Source organism: Calypte anna, chromosome 5A (genome assembly GCF_003957555.1).
Source record: "Calypte anna isolate BGI_N300 chromosome 5A, bCalAnn1_v1.p, whole genome shotgun sequence".
NCBI classification, from domain to species: domain Eukaryota; kingdom Metazoa; phylum Chordata; class Aves; order Apodiformes; family Trochilidae; genus Calypte; species Calypte anna.
Genome location: NC_044251.1, coordinates 28,581,041 through 28,594,865, shown reverse-complemented (window position 1 = coordinate 28,594,865; position 13,825 = coordinate 28,581,041). Strand labels below are relative to the sequence as shown.

Here is a 13,825-nt window from a genome sequence, read left to right as displayed (position 1 = left end):
TCATTGCCGCAAGTAAGGGTATTATTATTTTTTTAAACCTAGGTTGAACTGCTTGAAGCAGCTTTGGATCATAATACAATAGTCTGCTTAAACACTGGCTCAGGGAAGACTTTTATTGCAGTACTACTCACTAAAGAGCTGTCCTATCAGATCAGGGGAGATTTCAACAAAAATGGAAAAAGAACTGTGTTCTTGGTTAACTCAGGTAAGGGGGAAAGTGTATGGCATTTCTAAATATGCTGCTATTTCCATGGAATATTCCTTAATGTAAACTGTGAAAGCAAAGTTGCAAGAAACTTTTGCATAAAGTCTTCAACATCAAGGATGCTAAACTGACTAAAGAATGTGATGCCTTTTATCTTTTGCTTATAATCCATTTAATACAAACTGTTCATAATATCTTCGGTTTTCTGGCTTTAAATTGACATTGAATCTGAAGTGCAAAGTAGTTACCAGTCGTGCTTTCTTGCTGTGGTCTTACATGGAAGCAGTTGCCATGTACACCTGATTTAACATCAGTAAGTTTTGTTGTGAAACATGATGTTAGGTAAATATGACACCCCATCTTAACTTTATGGATGAGAAGACCTTTGTCATTGAGATTTTTTAAAATATTTTCTTCAGCAAATCAAGTTGCTCAACAAGTATCAGCTGTCAGGACACATTCTGATCTTAAAGTGGGAGAGTATTCAAGTTTAGAGACAACTGAATCATGGACAAAAGAGAAATGGAGTCAGGAATTCTCTAAGCATCAGGTGATGTATGAAGTATAAACTATAAATATAAGCAGCAACTACAGCAAGTTCAACTTGCTCAGAAGCTTGTACTTATGCTGACACTGTTTTTCCTTTCAATCTAGGTTCTAGTTATGACATGTCATGTTGCTTTGAGTGTTCTGAGAAATGAGTATTTATCTCTGTCAAATATTAATCTTCTGGTGTTTGATGAATGCCATCTTGCAATCCAGAATCACCCATACCGTGAAATTATGAAGGTGGGTTTCCATTTCCTGAACATTTTAATACTCTGTCTAGGAGAAATCAGATTTGAGGACTGAAGAAGGGGTAAATACTAAGGCAGCTTTTGCTTCCACAAAAAAATAGCAGTGGAACCACATTTTAGCATGTTGTGGGACTGTGAAATTACTGTAATGAATTTAGAATTAAGTTGTATTTTGAGATAAAATAGAGTAAATACACTATTTTTCTACAGTTGGGGATTAAAGAAAATTCTGGCATTAACAGAGAAGATGAATTTATGGAATTAAGGAAATTTTGTGAATTCACTGATAAAATGACTTTGGGAATGGGATGTACTAAATAGTTTTTACTATTATAAAATACTAAAGTTGTTTGTAGGGCTCGTTCAGAGTGGTATTTCATGTATACAGTAGGGGAAACCTGTGTAATAGATGTCTTTCCAAATCTTTCCAAGTTTAGCATGAGTGTATGTCTTTTTAGATGATACTTCAGTTTTTATGTGTAGAATTATTATAATGTGCGTGTTGTTACATGTAGCAAGGTTATTCTATTCAATACTCTTAATTTCTTTATATTTTTTCCACATTATTGTTACCTTTAGAAATTATTACTGTTAAATGCTACTTGACTTCTACAGGAAGTTTAACCTTCCAGTCAATAGAACTGAAAATACTCAATGTTTTATTTGCTTTCCAACACCTGTTATTGAAATCCTAGTTTCCAACTAGGTATCTAAATTTGCAGTCTGATAGCTTAGTGGTAGCTTTGCAGGATATCTGTCCTAAGCTATCTCATTATTTTACTTCATAGATCTGTGAGGATTATCCATCGTGTCCTCGAATCTTGGGATTAACAGCATCAATTTTAAATGGGAAATGTGATCCTGCTGACTTAGAAGAGAAGATCCAGAAACTGGAGAAAATTTTAAAGAGCAATGCTGAAACCGCAACTGATTTGGTGGTCTTAGACAGGTATGTTGTACAGCTATGGCTGTTAAATTGATGCCTGTGTTTCCATTTTGGATAGAGGAATAAGCTAGAAGAAATTCTTAAATTTTTAGGAGAGTTTGTATTTATATGATGACTTTTCTTTGCAGAAGGAATGTTAAATTGCTTTTTGACTAGCCAGTATTGAACTCTATCTTTCCTTGAAGCACAAAGGCTGCTCGGCCTTGATATTTGGAGATTTTCTGTATTTTTTTTTATTTTTTTTTTTTTTATTAAGGCAAAAGGAACAAGAACCAACAAAACAACTAAAGAAGCCCCCCCAAAACTAAACAAACAAAAAATTCCAAACAATCAAAAAAGCCCCATGCACCATCAATCTATATAATTTACATTCTGCAACATATCTGAACTTGTAAAATATACCCTTGTATATGGAGAATAACTGGTTCATATTCACTGTATACCATAATGTTGCTGTTTATTTACAAACATGTTGCAACCTTCAGAGTACAAGGTGTTCTTGATGCCAGAAAATTTGCTTTGTTCTTTTTTCAAATGGGTAGCCTGGATTTAAATAAGGTGGCTGAAAGAAGTGAGAGAGTAGTAAACACTAAATAGCAGAGCAAAGAGGGTGTTTTCCTCTGTGTTCTTACAGAATGTAGAATTCCATGAATGTTGTCTAAACTAAAGGTGGTGATAATGTGATAATTTGTTGTAGTGGAAAATGAGTGAAATGATCCATATGCACCATGTTTTCTTGCACCAGACTGTGTTGTCAGAACTGTTTGTTACTGTGTTGTATGAACTGAGTTTCAAAGTCAAAGATTGTTATTTCATGTTCTGGCACTGGTGTTTTATGAATCTGCTTAAATGTATTTTTCTTAACTTAGGTGAACCATTTGCTTTTAAGAATTTCTCCCACATAACCCATAACATTCAAAACCAGTAATTAAATTCTCTTGTGTATGTATATATATAGAGACCTAAATTTATGTAGTGTGGATCATGTTTGGTGCATCAGAAGACTACACTTTGGAAAACCAAAAGTGAATCATGGTCAAGTAAATTCAGTTTTCTTTGCCTTAAGTTTCCCAATATTTGTAATGAAGACACTGCTAGTGTCTTCACTGATTGAGTATTACAAAGAAAAGTATTTTAGAGTAAGTAGTGCAGTATAAGGTGGTGGAGGTTTTTACTATTAAAGTATTAAACTGTGTAACTGTTCATTACTCATGGTGAGGAAAGAAGTGTACTCAAATACAGTTCACATTACTGTTGTTAATTGCTGTATAACCTTAACAAGCTGAAGTAGCTCTTGACTTTCAGAAGCTGTGTTTAACTTTATCTTTGCCCTCAATTAAGATATACTTCTCAGCCATGTGAGATTGTTGTAGACTGTGGACCATATACTGACAAAAGTGGATTGTATGGAAGATTACTGAAGGAATTGGATGAAGCCCTTACTTTTCTAAATGACTGCAACATATCTGTACATTCAAAAGAAAGAGATTCTACGTTAATTTCAAAGCAGGTAAGGACACCAAGCTATGTGAAAAACAGACGAGATCCCAGTCTTAAATGAATGGTTCATTAATGTACTCTTTGGACTGATCTTTGAATTAATTTGTTATAGATACTGTCAGACTGTCGAGCTGTGTTGGTTGTTCTGGGACCGTGGTGTGCAGATAAGGTAGCTGGAATGATGGTGAGAGAGCTGCAGAAGTATATCAAACACGAGCAAGAGGAGCTGCACAGGAAATTTTTATTGTTTACAGACACTTTCCTAAGGAAAATCCATGCACTCTGTGAAGAGCACTTCTCGCCTGCCTCACTTGACCTGAAATTTGTAACCCCAAAAGTAATAAAGCTGCTTGAAATCTTGCGCAAATATAAACCATATGAACGGCAGCAGTTTGAGAGTGTTGAATGGTATAACAATAGGAACCAGGATAATTACGTATCTTGGAGTGATTCTGAAGATGATGATGAGGATGAAGAAATAGAGGAGAAAGAGAAGCCAGAGACTAATTTCCCATCTCCTTTCACTAATATTTTGTGTGGAATCATTTTTGTGGAAAGAAGATACACAGCAGTTGTTCTAAATAGGTAAAACTTTTTATTTAAAAAAAAATTCCTTAAAAAGAAATATTAATGGGTAGACTCAGCACTCAGATGTTAACACTATGAATGTGGAGGGGATTGTCTTGTGTTTTTTGAACTCCTACTTTAAAGCTGGTGTAAGAAATTATAATCTATGTAAAAAAAAAAAGAAATTCAGGCTGTGTGGTTTTGGTATGGGGTAGATGAGAAGAATGTGTATCTTCAAAAGTTGTACTTGTTTTGGCCTTGAGTTTGTAATTTGGTTTCTTGGGAAGGCAACATTTGAAATACTGTGCTTAGCCTCTAAAGAAGTTGTAGAATATTTTGTCTTAATCAGTCTTCAAATTTACATTTCCAGGGAATGCTGGAAACTTTTCTAACCCTACTGAGTGCAATACTTCTGGAAACTTTACCATTACCTTACTAAGTCTCATTGTTACCTGATCCAAGTCTCTGGAAAACCAAATGTGCCCTTGCACAAATACCTCTTAAGGTTTATCAGTACTGCTTCAACACTTTGTGTTTATAAACCACCTATTCAGTCAAACACTTAGCACTTTCTTACAGTCTCCACCAAGAAAAGTATGAACCCTAGAATATTTGCCAAGGTACACTCTAGTTCCTTATCAGTTCTTATTCCTGAATGTGAACAGTGTTAGTTATACATAATAATGCTATTTGCCACAAACCATGAATAATGCCTGATTTATTCACCTATCTTGATTTTGAGGTTTTGGTAGTGTTTTGAGGTTTATGGGTTTTGGTGTTGGTTTTTTTGTTTGTTTGTTTGTTTGTTTGGGTTTTGTTGTTGTTTTGGGGTTTTTGTTGTGTGTTTTGGTTTTTTTAGTGTTCTTGATAAATGCCCTGTGTAATTTAATTGCATTCTATATACCTCTGACATTTCTGTTACTTTTTCTGTGTGAGTCAATAGTTTGAATGTGTAGTATATTCTTTGATCAACAGATTTGCCTATATGATTTTTCTTCATCTTTTTTCTTTAGTTTTTTATTTTAAAACATGCACATAAATACTCAGTAGGAGATAGACTAATTCATTCAATGAATAAACGTGTACTGTTAACTCTATAATAACATTAACAGATTCTCATTTTTTTCCCCTGACCTGAAAGGAGCATTTTGTTATCCTACAGGGAGTAAACAGAATTATTTTTTTCCTTCTTTAAGCTATAAATTGATTTAAAATATGCTTTTTCCACTCTATTCTTGTAGACTGGTTTATGCACTGTAATACATCCTAAATGCTGTTGAACCTGACAGCACACAATGTCTAGATCAAATAGGTAATGAAATTCTGACATCTTTAACATTCAGGAAACTTTGGTACAGGTTATTCACAGCAAAATATACAATAAATGTAACTTTTAATCCACTTATCCACTTCTGAAAGCTAACTAGCAGACTCTCAGAATGTAACACACCTGGTTTCAAAATACAGGGATGATCTGCAGACTGGAGTTGTTGGAATTCAGACAGAAAGCCTTAAGTAGAGGACCTCTCTGTAGGCTCACTTCAGTTGAGTGGATTTAGTGCTGATTGTAGCTATACTTAAGCTGTAGACACAGGTGGAAGGACCATCTCCTAAATAAAGAAGTCATAGGTGTTTTAACTAGTCTATCAAACACTCAAGATTCCAGTAATCCAGCATGGACTCTAACATAGGACTAAGGTACAACAAGTATATTTTTCCTTTAGATACTTAAAATCCCATTTTGTGAAGTCCATGATGAATGATGGAAGGCAAAATTCATGGCATGTGTTGTACTGTGAGAAATGGGTGGGAATTTACTCTGAAGGATAAATTAGAGCTTATTCTTTGTCTTTAACAGCCACTGCACATATTGTAAATACTGCAAATTAAAAAAAAAAAACCAAACTCCAGAACTCAACTTATTCTTGGATTATTATTGCATGCAGATGATGAAGAGGCTTGCTTACTATTTTATTTGGTGTATACAGTTGAGCTTTGGTGCCTGTACGCTTGTTTTCAGAAGAGAAAGCATATTCTAAAGCTCAGTTTCCTTACGTTTTCATTGCAGTGCTTTTCAGCTCCTTTAGAGAGGTGTCTGAAAGCAGAAGTTTTTGTACCTATTTGAAAAACAACATACCTACCAATAGTAATGCCTTTTTAACTTCAAGGTTGAAGTCGTGAATGTTTCTCAAGAGCTTGCTAAAGATGTGCACCATGTTCATTCAAAGGTTTTTAATTGTGCATTTCTGTAGGAAGTGATACAGTAGTAAGAACATTTGAGATGCTTGGTAGGTACTGACATAGAGGCTATATGACTTGACAGAAATGCCATGTGGAAAAAAAATTATATAAAAAATAATTGGACGTTTTGTCCAGTTATTAACCCGTACTTTCTTACTATTCAGGAGCCTAGACTGCATACGGAGATGTGAATCCATTTAGCCTTGACCTAACAAATCATACACATTTTTACTCGAGATTTGACTTTTTCCATCTGCTTGGCAGTAGCTCACAGGGTAGGTGGTAGATGTGTAGATGTGGAGTGCCACAGCACCCATCTTCTAGCAGAACTGCTAGAGGTGTAATTGGAAAGGTTTTAATTACTGTTGGAGGTACACAGGCACAGGCTGGCCTTTAGGGGTGGTGAGCACCTGGTAATGGACATGGTGGAATTGCTATAAGCAAAGGGATACTGGCATGGCTATGATGCCAGAGATGTAATTTTTTGTATATGATCCCTTGATTTTTATTGGATCTGCTGCTTATAATACATTATGGTTGAAAAATCCCAAGTTCTGTTCATGCTGAAAACAGATCAACTAAGAAGGCTACAGAGTACTTGGTTTGGCTGCACAGTGTAATTATGCCTTTACTGATTCAGTGCATTATTTATATGAACAACCTTCTTCTTTGTCTGTAAAATCAGAACACACCAGAAACCAGCCTTTTCTGCTTCTGTAACTGAGGAAGGATGTAGGAGAATAAGCTGAGGCTGTAGATGGAGCTTACCTCCCTGTTCAGTGTTCCTTTTGAAGCAGTGGATTAAATCCTCCCATTGTAGATACATTTGGGTTAATTTCAAAAGTAGTAGTACTTCTCACAGGGTGTAGCCTAAACAGATCAACATTTTGTCATTGATACACCTGAACAGAGTATTTTAATGCCAAGGAGAATGGCAGTTTTATGTTTAAACCTAAAAATTAACACCTTGTATTGAAAAAAGATACCTCACTGAGAGAGCAGTTGTGTCTTCTAAAATCTGTTGTAATATATAGAAAACAAGATTAACTAAAGTGATTGTGAGTAGGGTGCCTTAACAACAGGGAACATTAGAGTAATGGATATGTTTAAAAATACCTGATTTTACCATGATAAGTCTGAAGTGCTTGTCATGCATGCACACTCATGCTGAGTATGTATGCATGCAGTCTGTGTTTTGTTATCCTTACAGAGATTTCTACTTGAACTACTGGTTTTAGAGATGACTACAGTCAATTTATATGTAAGAAGGGCTTAATTGTCATGCTTCCACTTTTGTCTTTTAATGTAGATCTTGCAAACAAAAGATTGTCTTCAGTTTCTGGGTTGTGTGACTTCTAAAAACATATGTAATATTTTTAGGTTGATAAAAGAAGCTGGCAAGCAAGATCCAGAACTGGCTTATATCAGTAGCAATTTTATAACTGGACATGGCATTGGCAAGAACCAGCCTCGTAACAAGCAGATGGAAGTAGAATTCAGAAAACAGGAAGAGGTACATCAATTAAAAATTCTGTTTTTTAATAAAAAGAATAAAATATATTTATAATATATAAACTTATTTAAATATATTTAAAAATATAATAAGTTATATAATAAAAATATAAAATTGTGTGTGTGTATTTATCTTTATAATAAAACAAACCAGTCTGGGGCATGGTGATTGAAAGTTCAAGGAAAGCCCATACCTGTGGTTAAACAAATATGCATACATATTGGATATACAGTGTTCTTAGTTTAAAAAAAAATATAAAAATCCTCAAAATGTTTGAAAATATTGCTTTTTTTTTTTCTTCCCCAGCTGAAAAATTGTGCATGAATAGGTCCTCCCTATTGCTAGTGGCTCTAGTAGCTTATTGGACTTGTAATTCTGCATACTAGATTTGATTCCTAGAAATCTGCCTGTTATAATAAATATTCTTGCTGTGTTTCTGGAAAGTTTTAGTCTTCTATCTGCATATTAAGACAAGTTTTTGGACTTCCTGATCCATTTTTTTTAATTGGCTTTTGACGAATCTTATGAACTCAGATCTGAGACTAATCTGTCAAATTTGTTGTCATTATTTTTGCAGGTTCTTAGGAAATTTCGAGCTCATGAGACCAACCTACTTATTGCTACTAGTATTGTAGAAGAGGGTGTTGACATCCCAAAATGCAACTTGGTGGTGCGTTTTGATTTGCCTACAGAATACCGTTCCTATGTGCAGTCAAAAGGAAGAGCCAGAGCACCAATTTCCAATTACATTATGTTAGCAGATACAGACAAAATCAAAAGCTTTGAAGAAGATCTTAAGACATACAAAGCAATTGAGAAGGTATGTGGGAAAAAGAGTGTGCCTAGTGTTGTTAAATGTGTCCAGTATTTTTTAAGAGAAAAGTATCTAATCATGTTCTGTTCTTGAAATGTTAAGATCCTCAGAAACAAATGCTCAAAATCTGTTGATGCCAATGAAAGTGAAACTGAATCCATTGTTGATGATGATGACATATTTCCACCCTATGTGTTGAGGCCAGAGGAGAACAGCCCAAGAGTTACTATCAACACTGCTATTGGACACATAAATAGGTAAGAGAGACATACTTATTTTTTAATTCCTTTCTTTGAATAAAAAGTTTCTTAGTCTATCCCACATGGAGGCATAGCCTGGAGCATTGCTCACATTACTTTTAAGATTCTTGACAGGATCTTCTCGCATAAAGAAATGGGTCACAGCAATTTGAAGGGATAGTTTTCTTTTTGGATCTTTATGCTACAGTTTCTAGTTTTGATAATAAATTTAGTGATCACAGAATCACAGAATGTCTTTGGTTGTAAGAGGCTTTCAACATCATCCAGTCCAACCTTTTGGCTAACACTCTAAGCTCACCACTATACCATTTCTCTTAAGGACCAGGTGCACCTGACATTTAAATATCTCCAGGGCTGGCGAATCCACCACTGCCCTTGTCAGACTACTCCAGTGTCTGACAACCCTTTCAGAGAAAAAATGTTTCCTAATATCCAGCCTAAACCTCCTCTGGTGTAGGTTGCATCCATTTCCTCTGGTCCCATCACACACCACCAAGGCTTTCACCCTCTGAGGTAGCTGAAGGGAGAAAATATCAAATAGTGTTTAATTCACAATTAAATCATAATTAATTAACATTATTAATTAATCACAAATGCAAAGTCTGGGGCCTGAGAGGGAGTAGTTTTGTACAGCCTTGGAACCATCTTGCTGGAGACCAGCTTTGTAGTGAAGGATCTTAATGTCTTCTCTCAGTAACAGGTTTAATGCAAGTCATCAGTGTACCCTTGAAGTGCTCATTATAAACTCAGATCATCTTCTGTGCTTACACCAGTAATGCATAATTTAATTGAAATGTGTTTAGGTTTCAATTTGTAGTTGCTAATGGTTTGTAAAATCTTCTTTGTTAACTTAGGTACTGTGCTAGATTACCAAGTGATCCATTTACACACCTAGCTCCCAAGTGTAAAACCCGAGAACTACCTGATCACACGTTTTACTCCACTCTCTACCTGCCAATCAACTCACCTCTTCGAGCTTCAATTGTTGTAGGTATTTGGGGAACAAAAGGCATGCAAATCAGTGAATATATTGGTATATATATCTGTGCTGTTACTAGAATTAATTTTATTGTTCCTGAAAATTACTTTTTCCTTTCCTGTTTTGTGTTCTGTAACTGTATTTATATGCCTGTTGTTTTTCTCTTGTAATGCTTTCCAGCAGTTACTGTTTATTCCAAAGACAAAAATATTTAGATATCTTCCCAGTGCCTTGTTTTTTCATGTTTCTGTCACTTGTAAGAAAACATCCTTTTTTGGTTTTGATTGGTAGTATATTGAGTTGTTCTAATTTTGTGATTTTGACATCTGTGGAAAGCCAACATAAGCCTAAATATGTTCTCAAAAATACCATAATTTAAAAAAATTAACTATAATGTTTATGTTAAACTAATTAAACATAATAAATCTTCTAACTGAAATACTTAAGAAATATTTAATATTTATTTATAGGGTCCTCCAATGAGTTGTGCAAGACTGGCTGAGAGAGTTGTGGCTCTTATTTGCTGTGAAAAGCTGCACAAAATTGGTAAGAACTGAAAAACACCTCATCTTTGGTAAAGAATTGAAAAATAATTGAATAATAATTGAATAATTGAAAAATTTAGCATGGTATGGATGTTAAGAATATGCATGCATTTCTGCTTTAGGCATCTTCTAATAGCTTCTGTTCTCTTGTTTTGCGACATGATGGTATACTTATGAATTTAGCTTATACCTTGTAAGCTAAAGTTAAGTTTTCCAGGGGAATCTTGTTGTTTGACATATTTTGTCTTAAGCAGCAAATGCAAATTTAACACAAGACAAGCAGATTCTGACATTGAATATACTTAATAAAGGAAAAAGGTCTTGTTCTCTAGAAGATTTTGTTTATTGTTCAGGGACTGCATCCTGCAGCCAAAAAAAAGAATGTGTTATTGTTGGTTTTGTTTTGGTTTGGTTTTTTTAAGCTCTAAATTTAATGTATTCTATACTGTAGTATGTCATCTTCCAAAAATAGGATATTAGAGGATTATTTCAGCTCTCTTGTCTCTAGTAAATATAATGGAGCATGGTGTTTATTGTGGAATGTTTTATAGAGTTACATGTTACATGAGCTTTGAAGTACAGAAGTATTTATATATCTCTTAAGCAAAAAAAAAAAAAAGTAGGTCTGGAGCTTGTATTTTTTTTTCCCAGTCCAAGTTAAACCTTTGGTGACTGGATAGATGTTTCCAAGAATAACACCATGATGACTCAACTTGGTGTTGATAGTGCATGTTCAACAGTAATTCCCATTTTAGGAAGACGGAAATACAACCTCTTCCTCTTTAATGGCATAACTCCTAGTGAGAGATTTTTAATGAATGTATTTCAGTCACTGGTTGTTCTTCATGGGCAAAAAGATTATTTTCCTTTGATATTTTAGTTATTGAATTCATTTTTTTTATTAAAATTTCAGTGTTTTTGCTATAAATTAGTACTTTTGCCAAAAATTCAACCTTTATAACACCCTTCCCAAAGTTACATTTTTGGAGCCTTGCAGTATTGAGTGTATTTTAAAAATCTTGAGTGAGGTGTTTTCATGATCAATCACAGCTGTTGTATTAGTATCTGAAGTAATCAAGATTTACTTTTACATATGCTTTAAATAGCATAATGTTCATTATGCTATTTCATTGTCAATATGAAATATTTCATAATATATTTTTTCATAATATTCAGGTGAACTGGATGATCATTTGATGCCAGTTGGTAAAGAAACGGTTAAATATGAGGAGGAGCTTGATTTACATGATGAAGAAGAAACTAGTGTACCAGGAAGGCCAGGCTCTACAAAAAGAAGACAGTGCTATCCTAAAGCTGTTAGTATCATTCGCTGCTGTCCACATCTCCATGCACATTTTATGTACTGATAAGACAAAATTGCCAACTCTTTTTAATTTGTAGTGCAAATATTTTGCAGTTTTAACTCTGGAAACTTGCACAATTACCTGAATGAGTTTGTGAGATCATGTGCTTTGGAAGGGTGCCTGTAGTTCAAAGAATGTACACTTACTGTAAAGTTTCTTGTCTATATTTGCCAAGTATGGAAATAACTAGGAGGAAAAATTGTCCTGTATTAGTAAGTTATAAAATCTTTTAAGTTCTATGGTAAAAATACTAGAGCAAAGGAAGAATTACTGGCTTTGTAGGCAAATAATTGAAGGAGATGCCCAGAGGGTCAAAGTTATGTGCCTGGTGCTAAACACTTTTTTTTTTAACCTTTTCTTTTTTCTTTTTTTCCTCTTTTTTTTTTTTGTATGCTTGTTTTAATTTGGTGACCTTATTGATTTAGCACAAAAATTCCTAACTTTTGATTTAAATCTAGAATAACAAATACAGTTTTATTAATTTTTTAACTTTTAACTAGCTCTAAATGTTATACTTAATACTCTGAAGAGGTGACATAATATACTTACTACTCCTCTACATTATTAAGTAACTTAGCCATTAATCTGCTACAGCAGATTTCAGTCACATCTGTTTGTAGAATTGAGCCTCTTATTTACAGGAGAATGTCAAATACTTGAAAAGTAAGAGAAAAAGGAAAAAAGAAGCTTTCTCAGAGTATTTTGCAACTACTCGGCACCAGTTGTTTTTCTCCTGCAGTTATTGCAGTTTCTGGTAGGGTCCTTTGACAAGAAGAGGTAACTCATTCAGAATTGATTCGAATAATGTAGTCATGATCATAAGTGTCAACCCAACACCACCATGCCAACTAAACCATGTCCTAAAGATCTAGATCCACACACTTTTTAAGACCTCCAGGGGAAGGGGACTGTGATTGCACAGTAACTTCTAAAATAATCTTAGTCTTCTTCAGAGAAAGCGATAGAGTTTGGTCATGGGTAGGAATGTCAGCATGTACGCTCATAGTAGTAGGCTTCATGTTGCGTTGTACACCCATGACAGCCTCAGTTATGGTTATAAGACTGAAGTAATTCCATTGCTGAAATCCTTCACATGCCCCCAATTTTATTAGTAGTTTAAATAATTTGTTAGTAGGAAAGCTTGGGAGAGGATACTGTGGTAGCACAGAGTATATTACAGGGAAAGTGACAAATGAGAAGACCTTTTTCTTGCAGAGCACTTTGAATCTTGCAGTTTCTTGGTGCCTCTTATTACAAGTGTCTTTCTCAATCCTTTTGCCTCATTAGTGATTGTTGGAATAGAGGTTACTTGTAAAGTGCATGATTGTTATCTCTCATTCAGAGGAGTTGATTTGTCAAGTGATGAATCATTCTTTCTCAGTTTTGTTTTTTTAATGCAGAATACGAGAACACTTTTCCTTGCTTTTGTCCCAACTTTCACATCTGGAAAAGAAGCTTTGGCAAATGTTGAAGGTCTACAAGATCCTCTTGGGCTTAATATAGTTATTAACCTCACAAGTAATTTTCCATTAGGCCAAGGCCATAGTTGCGCTACAGTACAACTTTAAATTCCAGGACTTTGTGTATTGAAGTTTAGGTTTAGATGAACAGAAGGATCACTTCAGTTCTATAAAGTAATGAACTCCTACCAAACATGAAGCATGGTTTTTAAAGTCTGTGACAGATACAAGCAGCAGAGTTAGGTGCATGTGGCTGTTGTGAGTATTGACATCTGCAAGCTTGAATTGTTGTTAAAAAGACTGTAGTGTAATGCCCAAGCAAACAAGCAGTGTGCTGAATTTTCTGCATTGGTCCCAAATGTATAAAAAAATATTTTTAATACTTTTTAATAGCTGTGCTGGTGAAAGAATCCATGTTAGTGAAGCTATAAGTTCAACCAAGCTTATTTGAAAATTGAATTACTGGGATGCGCAAACATGAAAAAAACAGCACATTTTTCTTTTTTTTTTTTAATTTTTTTTCTTTTTATACTGCTAAGGTCCAAATGCCTTGGAAGTAAAGTGTACTGTAGAGTTACTGGAAACTGGCATCAACACTTCATTTGTATTTATGTTGAAGTGGTGTCTGTGTTCT

The 13,825-nt window shown here is 34.6% G+C and overlaps 1 protein-coding gene across 5 annotated transcripts in view; it reads left to right on the top strand.

The window, feature by feature from the left end:
• The window catches only part of DICER1 (dicer 1, ribonuclease III), a 59,196-nt gene that overhangs the window by 24,845 nt on the left and 20,526 nt on the right, over positions 1 to 13,825 (top strand). For all 5 annotated transcript variants that reach the window (XM_030452250.1, XM_030452252.1, XM_030452254.1 and 2 more), the window contains 12 exons: positions 43 to 205; positions 625 to 755; positions 860 to 994; positions 1,791 to 1,951; positions 3,290 to 3,458; positions 3,561 to 4,033; positions 7,637 to 7,769; positions 8,347 to 8,589; positions 8,686 to 8,840; positions 9,698 to 9,830; positions 10,293 to 10,368; positions 11,544 to 11,683. In XM_030452250.1, the coding sequence (XP_030308110.1) occupies positions 43 to 205; positions 625 to 755; positions 860 to 994; positions 1,791 to 1,951; positions 3,290 to 3,458; positions 3,561 to 4,033; positions 7,637 to 7,769; positions 8,347 to 8,589; positions 8,686 to 8,840; positions 9,698 to 9,830; positions 10,293 to 10,368; positions 11,544 to 11,683 (2,112 nt within the window). The remainder of the gene's footprint in view (positions 1 to 42; positions 206 to 624; positions 756 to 859; positions 995 to 1,790; positions 1,952 to 3,289; positions 3,459 to 3,560; positions 4,034 to 7,636; positions 7,770 to 8,346; positions 8,590 to 8,685; positions 8,841 to 9,697; positions 9,831 to 10,292; positions 10,369 to 11,543; positions 11,684 to 13,825) is intronic.